At 32.9% G+C, this 15560-nt stretch overlaps 1 protein-coding gene across 4 annotated transcripts in view; it reads left to right on the top strand.

Annotated features, from left to right (window-relative positions):
• The window catches only part of LOC114330489 (UDP-glycosyltransferase UGT5), a 138567-nt gene extending 135210 nt beyond the window's left edge, over positions 1 to 3357 (top strand). For all 4 annotated transcript variants that reach the window (XM_050662348.1, XM_050662347.1, XM_050662345.1 and 1 more), the window contains exons 4-5: positions 1284 to 1503; positions 2984 to 3357. In XM_050662348.1, coding sequence (XP_050518305.1) covers positions 1284 to 1503; positions 2984 to 3260 — 497 coding nt within the window. In that variant the 3' untranslated portion in view covers positions 3261 to 3357. The remainder of the gene's footprint in view (positions 1 to 1283; positions 1504 to 2983) is intronic.
• Positions 3358 to 15560: the final 12203 nt, after the last annotated feature.

The following is a 15560-nucleotide window of genomic DNA, read 5'->3' as shown; positions in this document are numbered from 1 at the left end:
CTCATTCATTATGATTGTGATATTCCACCGTAATATTGAGGCGAAAAAAAAAAACAGAAATTTCTTGAACAAACGAAAAAATGTTTTGTTATTTCCAATGAGCACTTAGCAGCATCATTTAGCACTAAATTCAGGCTGTAAACCGCACAAGGAACACAAAATGCACGAGGATTCATGTCTAAATTTTTTTTGAAGGCCAATATTTTTCCTCTCATATTTGATCCATTATCATCATACCCTTTGCCTCGTAAATTATCTAAATCAATGTTCATTAATTTCAAAAATTCTAACAAATAATAATATGCTAACCCTTGTCCGGTAGTATCAATAACCGGTAAAAAACCTAGAAAATGCTTTCTAACTTCGGCAAGTTTTGTTGACGAATTAAGATAAACAATTCTAACAACAATTGTAAGTTGTTTTAAAATATCAATAATTGTGCATTTAATTTTTTCACCAATTACACTACTTATCAATTCATTTTGATTATGTCCACGATAATGAGGCATTTGATGCTGAACACTTTGAATTCGTGCAATGTGTTCTGATAGCGCGTTATCAAAATTGGAAATATATTCGATTAATTTTAAAAAGTTACCGTTATCCGATTCATACAAACTTTTACTGGTTCCTTTTAATGGTAAATTTTGTCCTGCTAAAAATCACCCCCTAATTAGCATCCTAAATGAAATTAATCATTACCGCTTCAGAAGTTACTTTACTTACTTATATGTATATTGTTTAAACGATCTGTAAATTTCGCCCGTTCTAAGTGCTTATTCTTGAAATGGCTGTAGTTGAAAGGACTTAAACGAGTCTCTAATCACGAGTGTATGCAAATTTTGAACAGCTATATCTTAATCAATTTTTGTCCTACAGAAAAACAAAAGAATTCATTGTCACTCGACATTCAAAATAGTGTAGGCGTCACCTTCTGGAAATTATTGTCGGAATAATCTAAATGGGTTTCATATTTCATTTGCATATCGTAGGTGTAGTAAGCATTAATAGCCTTTGTAAAAAATACCGAAAGTGCACTTGTACTCGTATATGTTTGGTACTTGTAGTTTTTTAAGGACAAGAAGCGCAAGTTTGAGCCTAGCAAGTGTTCGGCTTGCGCCCTTTGGACTTGACGCCCCGGGTGCCTCGCACCCCTTGCACCCCTGGGTTGAGACGGCCCTGCCTACGTATAAGTTCATTGGTCTGGTTGTCTCTACTTGAGCGAATTTCGTACCTCAGATATTGATACTTGATATTTTACTATATGTTAAATTATGTTTTAGCTCATCCAAATATTAAGGTGTTCGTTATGCAGGGAGGATTGCAATCTATAGAAGAAGCTATAACCTTAGAAGTACCTCTAGTAGGAATGCCTTTTGTTACTGACCAACCCTCTAACATCAAACGAATAGTAGAACTAGGACTGGGTGTTAAAGTCGACCACAAAACCTTGACGAGGGACATTCTTAAGGATGCTATTATGGAGGTAGCCCAGAATCCAAAGTAAGCTCAAAGTACCTATTTGTTTTCAAAATCTCAAACAGTTTATGTTGTGATTTTTTGTCTATTTTCAACGATATTTCAAAAAAGCTGATTTGACTGAAGTGGCTATTACATCTTCCTAAATTTAGTGTCCGATATTAGGACGTCCTGAATTCAGGATAGTGTAATCGCATTTAGACAGTTAGCATCCTAATTAGGATGGTTTTCGACATCCTAAATCACTAAATAGTCGCAGGTATTTCGTAGTCTTTTTCTCTATTAAAAAAATATGGCCCTCGATTATTTAGCGGAGTTTAATTTGTTATTAATAAAAGGAAGGGTGCCCGCCCCAAGGGCCCAATGCACAAAACGCACTGGTTTCCAGGGTAATATTAGTCACTAAGCTCTGAAAGATACATTTTTTGTTTTCTTTGGTTACATTGTTATTCCATATCACTCTATGAAGTTCTTTTACTTATATTCAGTTTATAGTACCAAATGTCTGACTTTTATACAAATAAGTAACATCCATTTAGTTCTTCGAGGTGGAGAGATCTAGTGGATCCAACCTTTTTTAAATTTTTTAAAAATTCGGATAGTCCGCTTATGGATAATTTTCAAAATATGTATAATACCACAGAACGGGTTCGTATACTGGAAGATGACTAAAAACTATTTGTATTTGTATTTGTACATATTTGTAAATTCGTATTTTTGTGTAAATAAATGTTTTTGTACTTCTTTAATTCTACATTTTTTTTCTGTATAGATCTATTAAAATATCTACCTATAAAAAATGTTATTAAGGGTGGTTTTTAAGGGTTTAAATATTATGATATTATATCCTAAAGTATAAAACAATCATTATTTAACCAATCAAAACGAAATTTTACTCATATTAAAATTTACAATGTTTTTATATGATTTTTGACAACAAGGGGTAGTTTACACCCCTAAAAATAATCAACGCCCTTAAGCATGATATGGTATATGAAGTAAAGGGTGAGATGATCCTAATCCCAAATTTTTATGTAAATCGATGCAAGCCGAAATGATTCTTTTAGGATAAGTAATTTTTTTATATAGCTCCAACAAGGGTTGTTTTAAGGGTTGAAATATTATGATAGTATATCTTAAAGCATAAAACAATCATTATGTAACTAATAAGAACCAAATGTTCACAATATTAAAGTTAAAATGTTATTTTATAATTTTTTACAATTAGGGGTAGTTTTCATCCTTAAAAACTAAAAGCGTACAACGGTTCAATATAGAAAATGAACTAGAGGGTGTATTGAGACTAATCCCAAATTTTTGTACAAATCGATGCTGGACGAAAAAATTGCGAGGTTTTGCCATTTTTTCAGCTTTATTTCCTCGACTAATATGATGGGTTTATTACAGTAAAAAAATATAACATTATTTTTTGCATGTGAAAAAATGAACAAAAACTTATAAGAAGTTTTAATCAGTTTTACTTAATTTTATATTTTTATTGTAGATACAAGGAAGAAGTTAAAAAGGCAAAAAGTATACTATTGGACCAGCCCATGAAGGGAGTGGAAAAGGCAGTTTGGTGGATAGAGTACGTCATCAGACACAAAGGAGCCAGACATCTGAGAAGTCCAGCGGCAGATATGACGTTGTTGGAGTACTTCATGGTCGATGTTGTACTATTTTTGTTGACATGTGTTGTAGTTGCTTTGTACTCTGTATATAAATTATTGAGCGTACTAAGAGCGATGTTAAGGAGTTCACAGAAGATTAAAAAGCAATAGTTTTCAATTCTTTCTAAACTAGTATTAATTTTTTTTAATGTGTTCCTTATAAGTTACTTTGTAAGTAAAATAAATAAATACATATTTTTAAATTAAACAGTTTGACTTTGAGTAAAATAGATAATAGACCTGGATCCCGCATACCAAAAAAAGTTGATTAATAGCAAGCTGAAAATTTGTTAATAGCTTAAAAGTGTCTAGTCGGACAAACTGTGATGTATGGGAACAGGGTAAGTTTTAATTGTGGAACAGTTTAAAAATTTGGAACGTCACACTACAAAAACGTTCAATATATTTTGTCGGACAGAGCTTCTAATTGATTTGTTACCCTTTCATTAAATTCTCATACAAAAATCAGACTGCTATTACTAACCAACATGATTCCCGTCATTTGACATGTTCTTCGTGTTCCACTCATTAAAATGCCCAGTTGGTGATAAACACCAGTTTGATTTTTGCATGAGAGTTTAATGAAATTATAACAAATCAATTGGAAGTTCTGTCCGACAAAATACATGGAAAGTTTTCGTAGTCTGACGTTCCAAATTTTTAACCTGTTCCACAATTAAAACTTCCCCTGTTCCAGTGTTCCCGTACATCAAAGTTTGTCCGACAGGACACCGTTAAGCTATTAACAAATTTTCATCTTGCTATTAATCAACTTTTTTTGGTACGCGGGATCCAGGTCTATAAGTATAAACATGATATAAGAATGATGGAAAAAGTAGGGAAACGATGTGGCAAAGACTGTAAGAAATATAATGAATTAAAAATAAAGAAAACAACACGTTTTTTCCACACAAACCCCAACACAAATACACGTGGCAAAACACGCAAGGCCAACAATCAACAATAGACTATATAATTACAAATAGAGAAATTATACCTAAACAAATACTAGACGTAAGAGCATTAACATCGCCCAATATCGGATCAGACCATAAAATGGTGCTTGGAAAATTTTTGCTCAAAATACCACAAAACAAGAAAAAACCACCCAAGTACTTAGAAAAACTAAACATTGAGTCTCTAGAGAACTAAAACACAAAATGGCTGTATAAAAGACGTTTAGAACAAAGATTTGAGATAAACCCAGTAACAACAGGTGATGGAGTAAATGAGACATGGCATGGGCAAAAATAGAATATAATAATATATTACAAGCTGCAAAGGAAAGCATAGGGGTCAGAAAAATTAACCTGAATGCAACAAAAATATCAAATCCCTGGTTCAATACTGAAATAAGAGATCTAGCGTATGAGAAGAGGAAAGCATACCTGCAATACTGCACTAACAAAACATTAAACAATTACCAACAATACAGAGACACAAGAAATTACATCAATTTTAAGATAAGAAATATAAAAAGGGAATATTAGACACGCTTTACCAAAGAAATGGAACACGATTTGTATGGGGTGCAAAGAAAAGTTTGGAAAATACTAAAAAATAGGAAAAAACCCATTAACGAATATAGAAGTTTAAGTAAAATAGAAGCAGAACAATGGACGGCCTATACAGAAGAACTATATAAGGAAGATACTATAATACCTGAAAAAGAGGAAGAAAGAGGAAATGAAGACGAATCCAACATAGACACAGAACTAGAAATCACAAAAGAAGGAATAAGGAATAACATACGTAAATTAAAAAACAGAAAAGCACCAGGTCCAGATGGGATACCAAATGAACTCCTGAAATACGGAGGAGAAACCTTAATCGAAAACATAGAGATCCTCTTTCAAGAAATAATATGTAGCCAGCGTGTACCAGACCAGTGGAGGACGAGTATAACAATACCTATAAACAAGAGAGGAAACAGCAAAGACCCTAGCAACTATCGTACCATCACCTTGCTGAGCACAACTCTTAAACTCTTAACAAAAATACTTGCCAATAAAATAAATAAAGAATACACAATTAGTGAGCAACAACAAGGTTTTCGGAAAAATAGGTCCACAATAGATGCCATATTCATAGCCAGACAAATTGCTGAGAAAGCACTGGAATATAATAAACCTGCATTTATGTGCTTTATAGATCTGACTAAGGCTTCGATTGTGTAAGATTGGAAGATGTGCTAAGATTGCTAAAGGAGAAAAATAAGCCCAACAAGATGATAAGGATAATTAAAGACATTAATGCGAAGAACAAAACCAGAATAAAAGACGAGAATGAACTAACATCGGAAGTAGAAATCAACTCGGGAATCAGACAAGGGGATAGCTTGAGCCCATTGCTTTTTAATTTAGTCATGGACAAAATCATAGAAAACATTAAAGGTACTGGAAAAGGATATAAGATGGCGGAAAATCAAATAAAAATCCTCTGTTATGCTGACGACGCAATCTTAATCTCCGATAACGAGGATAACCTACAGCGAATGGCACAAACTTTCAATACAGTGGCGAAGAACTACAACATGAAAATATCAACAGCCAAGACAAAATCCCTTGTAGTGTCGAGGGAACCCATAAGATGCAAATTAGTAATTAACAACGAACTAATTGAACAAGTCTCTAGATTCCAATATCTGGGAATCGAAATATGTAGTTGTGGAGATGTTAAAGAGAGCGTCCGAAAGCAAGCAAATAAAGCCAATTACGTGTCAGGATGTCTGAGGAATGTCATTTAGAGAAACAAAGATATGAGGCTGGAACAGAAAGTACGCATATACAAATCATGTGTAAGACCGATCATAACGTACGCGATAAAAACAAGATGTGACACAGCAGAAACCAAGAGGATACTGAGAACATCAGAAATGAGAACGTTGAGGTCAATAACTGGGAAAACACTGAGAGACAGAATACCGAACGACAGAATAAGAGATCTCTGTAACATACAAGATATAGTACGGTGGGGAAGACAGAGACGACGAGAGTGGAATCAGCATGTGACGAGAATGGACAGCGAGAGAATAGCCCGTATAGCCAGGGATTCGAAGCCAACAGGCAAGGGACCAATAGGAAGGCACTTTAAAAGGTGGCGAGATAGCTAGCAGTCAACATCACAGCTACGAATACAAGCTCAAAATCGCCCAGGAACAGGCCAAGAGGCCTATTATAAGAAGAAGAAGAAGAAGAAGAAAAATAAAGATGTTGTAAAATGCGGGGCTAAAGGAAACGAAGAGGCTTCATGCGTGAGAGTGACCAATAGAAATCTCAATAGAAATCTCTTGTACAAGAAGAATATTGAACAAGATCAAAGGATATTGAACAAGATCAAACAAACAAATTTAAAGAAATAACTAACAAATAAGGTATGAAGCATTTTTCCAAGAGTAAACGTTTGGACACCAGGGAAGTGTACAGAATAGACTTCGCCAAGTTGTGACCTATTTCACTTAAAAGAGATGTTAGAGGAACAAGGAGGAGAAAAGAGGAAATTTTACGAGAACTCTGGGTTTTTGTAAAAGAATAAAGATAAGAAAATAAAATAATATTACATATCTAACAATAAAACACTGAAAACGTTTGTTTTCTATACTTCCACAAAATTTATTACAACTATGTGACTACAGCTGTTTCGGCAGAGTGCCTTTCTCAAGTGATAAAGTTTACAATGTGTTTGCCTTTTTAAGTCTTTAACTGAAGAGGTTGAGGAGTGGGGTGCTGTTTGTCTCGAGTTGGTCATTCAGAATTATATCTGTATTTTTCAGTTTATTAATTTCCATAGATTCTAAAAAAGATAGCTTAAGGCCTTTATTTTGAATATGCAGAATTTGAAACTCTTCATTGAAAGAATGATTATGATCTAGAAGGTGAAGTGTGTATGTTGAAGTGTCTGTTTCTCTATTGTTGAAAGCCCTTTTGTGTTCTGCTATCCGTTTGTCAAAAGTTCTGCCAGTTTAAACGATGTACGTTTTCGGACAGTCACCACAAGTTAGTTTGTACACACCACTCTGTAGTTGCTTTCTCTTTCGGCTTTTATTGTTCTTAATATATTTGCTTAAGTTGTTAGTTCTGAAAGCTGGTCTTATTCCTTTCTTTTTTATGTATCTGGCTATTTTTGTTGTTATCTTGCCAGCATATGTGAGAGAGCAGAAGGTACTGGGTTCTTTCTGTGGTGGTGGATACACTAATTTCAGGGCTTTCTTATGGAGTTTTTGGTTTAAAATTGTTTTAACTGTTTGTTCGTTATAGCCGTTGTTTACTGCTATTTGTTTAATGATGTTTAGTTCTATCTCGAAGTTATTTTTTGTCATGGGAATTTCTGTCTATGTTTCATGCTATGGTAGGCTGCTAAAGTGAGGTTGAGGAGTGGGCAGGTCCCCACTCCTCAACCTCTTCAGTTAAAGACTTAAAAAGGCAAACACATTGGAAACTATATCACTTGAGAAAGGCACTCTGCCGAAACAGCTGTAGTCACATATAGTTGTAATAAATTTTGTGGAAGTATAGAAAACAAACGTTTTCAGTGTTTTATTGTTAGATAAAATGAACTTCCATCAAGTAACGGTCGAATCCATCAAATATTACATATGTAGCCTCATTTAATTCTCATAATAATAACAATAACACTAATATACAGTGAGGACGATTAGGTTGGAATAAATTCATTTTCTCGAGATTGGGCGATTTTAAAGAGAAATTCCAAAACAGATCGATTTTAAGTTTTAAATTATGATTTTTTGGCGTATATATCTTACAGTGACGTCATCCATCTGGGCGTGATGACGTAATCGGTGATTTTTTAAATGAGAGTATGGGTAGTTTGATAGCTCATTTGAAAGGTTATTTAATTCGCTATTCAGTAATATAAACATTAACATAATTATTTATACAGGATGTCCAAAAATTTTTTTTGAATTAAATTAATTGAGACAAAAAGAGGAATGTGTGTAATTCATTTAAAGGGATGGGTCCGTATTTTCCGCTGCAACGCTATTCAAATCGGGAATCATTTTTTTTCGAATCCTGAGAAAACTAATTAGTATTTTTGAAAAATTTAAACGCAGAATGAAAGATTACGTTCTTACCGAGGGCCGAAAGTCCCAGAAAACTTCTATAATGATTATTTTAATAAATTACAGGGTTGAAAAACTAAGAGAAAATGTAGTGTGATTTTTAATTTCAAATATCTCATTCAAAAGAAACTTTTTATTTATTCTAAGGGACTTTCGGCCCTCGATAATAATTTAGTCTTTAATTCTGCGTTTAAATTTTCTTAAAATATTTATTAGTTTTTTCAGGATTTGAAAAAAATGGACACCATGTCCGTGGTGATATTTTCCAAATCGAACATACGCTATCTTTGTCATACAACGCACTGAGTCAAATAGAATATGGTGACAAGACACTGACAGTTTTAAATATTTGGCATGGCATCGGGAATATTTTGAGTTGTTGATTAAATAATATTGAAAGTGTATTTGATAAATAATTGATTTAAGACGTGTGTGTGTGTGTGTGTGTGTGGTGTGTGTGTGTGTGTGTGTGTGTGTGTGTGTGTGTGTGTGTGTGTGTGTGTGTGTGTGTGTGTGTGTGTGTGTGTGTGTGTGTGTGTGTGTGTGTGTGTGTGTGTGTGTGTGTGTGTGTGTGTGTGTGTGTGTGTGTGTGTGTGTGTGTGTGTGTGTGTGTGTGTGTGTGTGTGTGTGTGTGTGTGTGTGTGTGTGTGTGTGTGTGTGTGTGTGTGTGTGTGTGTGTGTGTGTGTGTGTGTGTGTGTGTGTGTGTGTGTGTGTGTGTGTGTGTGTGTGTGTGTGTGTGTGTGTGTGTGTGTGTGTGTGTGTGTGTGTGTGTGTGTGTGTGTGTGTGTGTGTGTGTGTGTGTGTGTGTGTGTGTGTGTGTGTGTGTGTGTGTGTGTGTGTGTGTGTGTGTGTGTGTGTGTGTGTGTGTGTGTGTGTGTGTGTGTGTGTGTGTGTGTGTGTGTGTGTGTGTGTGTGTGTGTGTGTGTGTGTGTGTGTGTGTGTGTGTGTGTGTGTGTGTGTGTGTGTGTGTGTGTGTGTGTGTGTGTGTGTGTGTGTGTGTGTGTGTGTGTGTGTGTGTGTGTGTGTGTGTGTGTGTGTGTGTGTGTGTGTGTGTGTGTGTGTGTGTGTGTGTGTGTGTGTGTGTGTGTGTGTGTGTTCTCAAAGAGGGGATGGCATTAGATAAACTTTTTGCCACAGATATAATTTAAGAGGTGAACTTAATAAAAAGTTATTTATTGTTTATGTATGGAAGATCCAAGCAGAGAATACATCAGGATATATTTTGTGGTCCAAGTATTTTTTTGTTAAAGATGTTCAAACTTGTAAGCGTTCCATAGTAACAATATATTATTAAAAATTCACTTTAACACTTTTCCTCTTTTCTCGATTGAGTATTAGTTTTTGTTGTACATATAAATTATTACAATCACTGAATACATAGTGAAAAAGCTATCACATTTATTAACTGAATTACTAATTTGCAATTATACAAATAACAGTTATCCAAGAACATTCAAAAGCCATCTCTTTAAAGTTAATGATGACATTGTCAAGTAGAATGGCATTCTAGTAATTTTTACATATCCATACCAGTGTGAATTTTACTACACGTAATTTGCCGTGTAAAGAAAGAAAAAGTAGGGATAGCCGTAAAATATTTGCGAATTATGTACCGATGGCCTTAATTCAAATTACATTTTAGTGATGTCAGAAAACAGAAAGACATGTTTATTTGACAAATAAATATTGTTTTTCGCTTAATACATACATACACCGAGAGAACAATTTCTTTTCTCCTAAAACACTGATTTCTTTGAGCTATCTTTCTTAAAAGTTACCATATCATATTAACTTAAACATACCGCTTCCCATATAAAGAAACTGGTTTTTTAAACACAACTCAATAATTTCTTACAGATAATTTCTTCAATACTAAAAAATGCATTAATGGTTACATTTTAATTTTCTTATCCTAAAGTTTTTGTTTCTTAAATTGAAAACTACACATATTTTGCAGTATAAAAAATATATGTTAAGTTAATCCATATTTATATTTGTGAACAAGAAATTTTCTTGCAATCAAATAAATATTTTAGACTACAAGAAATAATTCTTCAGAAATACCCTCTGTAGTAACTGTGGTTATTAAATAAAAACTTTATCATTAATGCCGAAATGCTACTTGCAAAGAGATTTTCTTTCACAAAAGAATTGCGCAGTAACCATTATTTACTATATTTGTGATTTAATCTCAGTGTTTGGCAAGATAAGATGGCGTGCATGGCATTAGTTCATTTTTATAGATGGATTTTGGATTTGTTATTTTTTGGTTTTCTTTAAAATTTAAGGGATAGTTTGAAGGTACGTACATAGGTATATAAAAGTAAATTGATTTCCTAATTTAAGATGTAATAATAATATTGTTGCATATCCGAATATGTAGTTAAAAGAAACATAATAATATCTTTATATGCATTTTAGATATCTATAATGATGGACAATCCTGAAAGAAAGGATCTTATTCTAACTGTGAAATTAGCCACAATTTAACTTAAAAAATGGCTTTCATTGACGTTTCGACTTCCACCTCGGAGAGAATAATAGAATATCTATAATATAAAGCTTCAGAACAATATTGAAAGGAGCTACTAACCAATTAGGGGCTTCCATAAATGGTAGAACTGTATACAGGTAAGTTCCTTTATAAAAATGTGTATACTTATGTATGTATAAACTATATGTTTCTTGAATGTATCGTTTTCTATATACAATCCTACAATTCAAGGTTATATCAAACATGGCGTGTGCTATATTTGTCATAAAGAAATATTAGTTAGTCTAGAAATATCTTAACGGTTAAGAACTTTTATTGCCGAAAACCGTGAATTAGTTAATATGTATTAAATGACTTAAGATGTAACCTAATAATACTTTCCCGTAATAAAATTTCTTAATGATTAAGTTTGCTGTATCTTTTGGATTATATAAATAAATAAAATTACAATATATGTCTGCTTCAATGTTTTACATTGGTTGTATTTTTCTTCTTGTCTATTGTGTGACTACTGACTATTGTGTGACTTAATATTTACAGATAAATAATTAATATTTCATATACAAAAAGAAAAAAATTAACAAAGATGGTAGGATAAATAAAGCCATGTTTGAACTAAATATGATTGATTATTATTTGTTGAAATGCCAAGAAATGTTTTTGGCTTGTAGACTGTTTTAATGATAACTACCGTTCTTATACCAAAATATTATTAGTTTTTATGTGTGCCCGTGTATTTGTTCTTTTTTTGTATTTCCTTTTGTCAAAATAAGTATGTACTTATATCCTTATAAAAATTTTTTTAATAAAATAAGTTTACTCTTTCTACATAACGGTTTTGTTTTAGGTAATTGCTGATATAAAAAGTGCTATTAACAAAAAGAAGGAAAAATTAAGGAAGTTGGATTTGCCTCTCCATCCTTTTATTATTGTATAGAAGCCAGTGGTTTAAGAGTGGAGAAATTATTTGTATGTATTAATATCTAACGTTTTATATCCTGTTTTTATTATCTAATAAAGAATAATTTTACCTTAACAGAATGATTTATTTCGCCGTGTGTAATATCACTTTATTTTTAAGAAATGTAACTTAATTCTAAATATACAATTATTTCTGCGAAATATATTTCTTAACATTAAATACATTAATTAATAATGATAAGATAACAATATTCCTTACTAAGAAATATTATTTCTCAGAAAGAAGAGTTTTGTTATGCCAAGAAAATATATTCTTATGACAAGTATAATTTATTTCTGACAAATGGGTTTGCAGTTTGCAAGAAAGTGATAGTTCAATCATGTTTAAGATATATTTCTTTGGGTTAATTAAAATTTATTTGAAATATTTTAGAAAATTATATCTTACATACAAAGATATATTTCTTAGGCAATATGCCAAATCGATCTTTCTTAAATATTAATAAAGTTTCTTTATGTCAAGAATTTTTTCTCTCGGTGTACATAATCGATGATCCTCTTATACCGGAAGGTGTCGAGGTGTCTCCTTTACTCGTTATTCTCTGCGAACTTACGCCACTTTTCTCGGTCCCTAGCTAATGCTTTGGCTTCCTGCCACGATTTTGCTCTATTCTGCAATATTTCTATCACACTTGTATTCCACGTTTTCCTTGGTCGGCCTGTCCTGTTTTTCCCTATCGACCTCGCTTCCCATGTCATTTTAACCTGTCTGTCGTCGTTCATTCTAAATAAGTACCCAGTTCATTTTAACTTATTTTCATTGATTTTTCCCTTTAATAATTTTACTTTTAATTCTCTTCTAATATCTTCGCTACGTCTTTTATATCGGTTCTCCTAGCTCCCACGACTTTTCTTAAATACCTCATTTCCGCGGCTTACAGTCTCTTTTCTTGTTTGTCTTTCAATGCCCAATTCTCTGCTCCATATGTAGTGATACGCACGTAAATTGTTTTAGATATTATCATCTTGGTTTTCCTTTTTATTTAAGAAGTATACAGCGAATGATATTTTCTTGTGGCTGCTTGTATTCTATTTTCAATTTCGTCTTCTTATTTAAAATTATTCCAAGGTATTTAAATGTATCTACCTGTTGTATTTGTTTGCCTTGGATTTCAATATTTAGGTTAACATCTTTCTTGGATATTGCCATTACTTTTGTTTTTTCCATATTTATTATTATTAGATTGTAATTTTTTAATTCTGCCTCCCAGATTCTTATGTTCTCCTCCAGAGCTCTTTCAGTTCTTGCCACAATAACAATATCATCTGTAAATACACAGGCTTCGATTTTTATTTTTTGTAGGTTTCTGTATCCTATGGTATATTTTTTTGTTTTTGGCCAGCACTGTTTAATTACTTCGTCTATTACACAGATAAACAGTGGGGGCTCAATACCTCTTCTTGTATGACTCCGTCGTTATTCGTAAATTTGCTGGAAATAGGATTGCCTGTTCTTACCTGATTTATGGTATTGCAATACAAACTCTGGATTGTGGTTATCAGTTCCATATCCACTTCTTAATTTGTCAAGCTTTGCCATATTCTCTCTCTGCTCACCATACCAAAAGCTTTTTTCATATCTAGGAATCCCAAATATACCGTTTCATCTTTTAGTATGGCTTTTTCGATGATCTGCTGTAGAGTGAAGATATGGTCCTGGACGCTATGTGCTGGCCTAAACCCACTTTGAATATTTTCTAATCTAGGCTCGACTAAATTCCGCAGCTTCCGTTCTAGGATAATTTCGTAGACTTTTAATGTTGAACAGAGCAAAGATATGCCTCTGTAATTTCCACATTCTCTTAAATCTCCTTTTTGTGTATAGGCAATATTATAGCCGTGTTTCAGTCACTCGGTATTTTTTTTTTGTTTTCCATGTTAGGTTTAACAGTTCATAAAGTTCCTTTTTGCCCAATTCTCCCAGATATTTCAACAACTCGGCATCTAATCCATCTATACGTGCAGCTTTGCCTATTTTTAGTTGGGTTAAGGCATCTTGTTCTGTTATTTCAAGTTGAATACACCGATTTTAGCATGCAAAAAAAAAACAAACTCTTCTTACCTATTATATCCCTCTTTGTATTTTAACTAAAAGATTTGAGAAGGAACGAATCTCTTTGTTTTTTTATAACCCACAGAAATGTTTCATATAGTTTTTTTTAGATGCATAGATTTTAAGGAATTCGCAAAAATCTGTCCGAAAAGGTGTCATTTTTCAATGAAAATGGCCAATTTTCAACCAGGAATAACTCAAAAAGTATTGAGTTTTCAAAAAATAATTATAGAACAGTTTTTGCTTAAAATTAGGTTCTCTAGCCTTTTCCGTGGCTATTTTAACCATAACATTTTTCACCCCCGAGAAGGGGTGGGAACCACCTCCAAGATAAAAGCGCACATCGGCGTACGGTAGACTTTGTTTCTTGAGCTGTTCCCTACTTACTGTGAAAATATCAAGTAAATCAATGTAGTAGGATGGAATTCGGAGCCAAATACCCTCATTGACTGCCCTATTAAGGGAATTTAAAAATGCAGTATGTACCTACTAAGTTGTTTTATATCAGAGGCCTTGCTGAAGTTTTCCAAAGAGGCCTGACTGTTCAAGAAGCTGTTGATATAGCCTTTGGAGAATACGCCGAGATAGATGACTCGATAGACAGTGGCGTAACAAACTCCGTCGGGGCCCCCCGCAGAATTTGAAGTGGGGCCCCTTTTAACCCGGGAGCAGTCGCGCCGTTAGAAAAAATCCAACTTTTTATCATTTTCCGTGATAACCTAATGAAAAATTTTGCAACATAACTTTCCACTTGTAAGTGCCTCAAAGAAGATTGTAGTAATGCGTAGGATTTTTTTTTAATTTCATTTCTATTTTTTTTTGTGGAATTTATGGCTTTGCTGGGAACCAATTAGTTTTAGAATTGTTAGAAATAGGTATTTTTAACGTAACAAGCAAACAAAAATATTATAAAATTGAAATTTGTTTTAAATTCATATTGTTAGATTTTGTTCTACGCGCGACTGCTTACGTGACAGAAGTGAGCGCGACTGCTCCCGCGTTAAACAATTACTAAATAAGACTTATTTAACAAAAACTTTTTTGTGTTAGCGTTATCATTCACTGTTCATAACAACTTAAATTTCTCATCTTTATTGGTATACAGACCCATTCCAACCCGGGTTGCAAGGGGGCGGCGTGAGCCGCCCTAATATAGGGAAAAACAAAAATTTTATAAGGAAATTATAAAAATTATAAAAACATAAATATATGATTAAAGATTTACTTAAGTAGATTACAGATTAGATAACACAAAAATTTTGTAAGGAAATTATCAAAATTATAAAAACATAAATATATGTTAAAATCCATAAGGAAAATTTTCCTGTAGCCGGCTGTATACCATTAATTACAAAAATTGAAGAAAAAGATCTTCTTCGTAAAAGGTATATTAGTTTAAAACCCCAATAAAGGGCTACATTAAAATACAGAACGTTTTCGCTCTAAAGAGAGCATCATCAGTGTTCTAAGCAAGCTCTACTATGTTTAAATATGCAATTATATCATTCCAGTTGAAATATTGTGAACTATAAAGGTACCTAACTCTTAGAGAGAAATTCATATTTTTCGACATACCTCGTATAAAGTTGGTAAAATGTGATATATTACGATTGAATCTTCGTTTTGAGATAATGCAGAGCTTTTTATAAAGAATCTGATAAGAATTTTATAAAGAATTTTTTCGTAAAATTAAAAAATCAATAATAAAATAGTTATTATAATTGTAATAAAATGATGTCGGTTATCGGTAATTTGAGAAATATTTGGAAAATTTATTTTTTATTTACAAGGATGTAATTACA

This window comes from Diabrotica virgifera, chromosome 9 (assembly GCF_917563875.1).
Source record: "Diabrotica virgifera virgifera chromosome 9, PGI_DIABVI_V3a".
In the NCBI taxonomy this organism is placed as follows: Eukaryota; Metazoa; Arthropoda; class Insecta; order Coleoptera; family Chrysomelidae; genus Diabrotica; species Diabrotica virgifera.
This window is presented reverse-complemented; position numbering and strand designations above follow the sequence as displayed.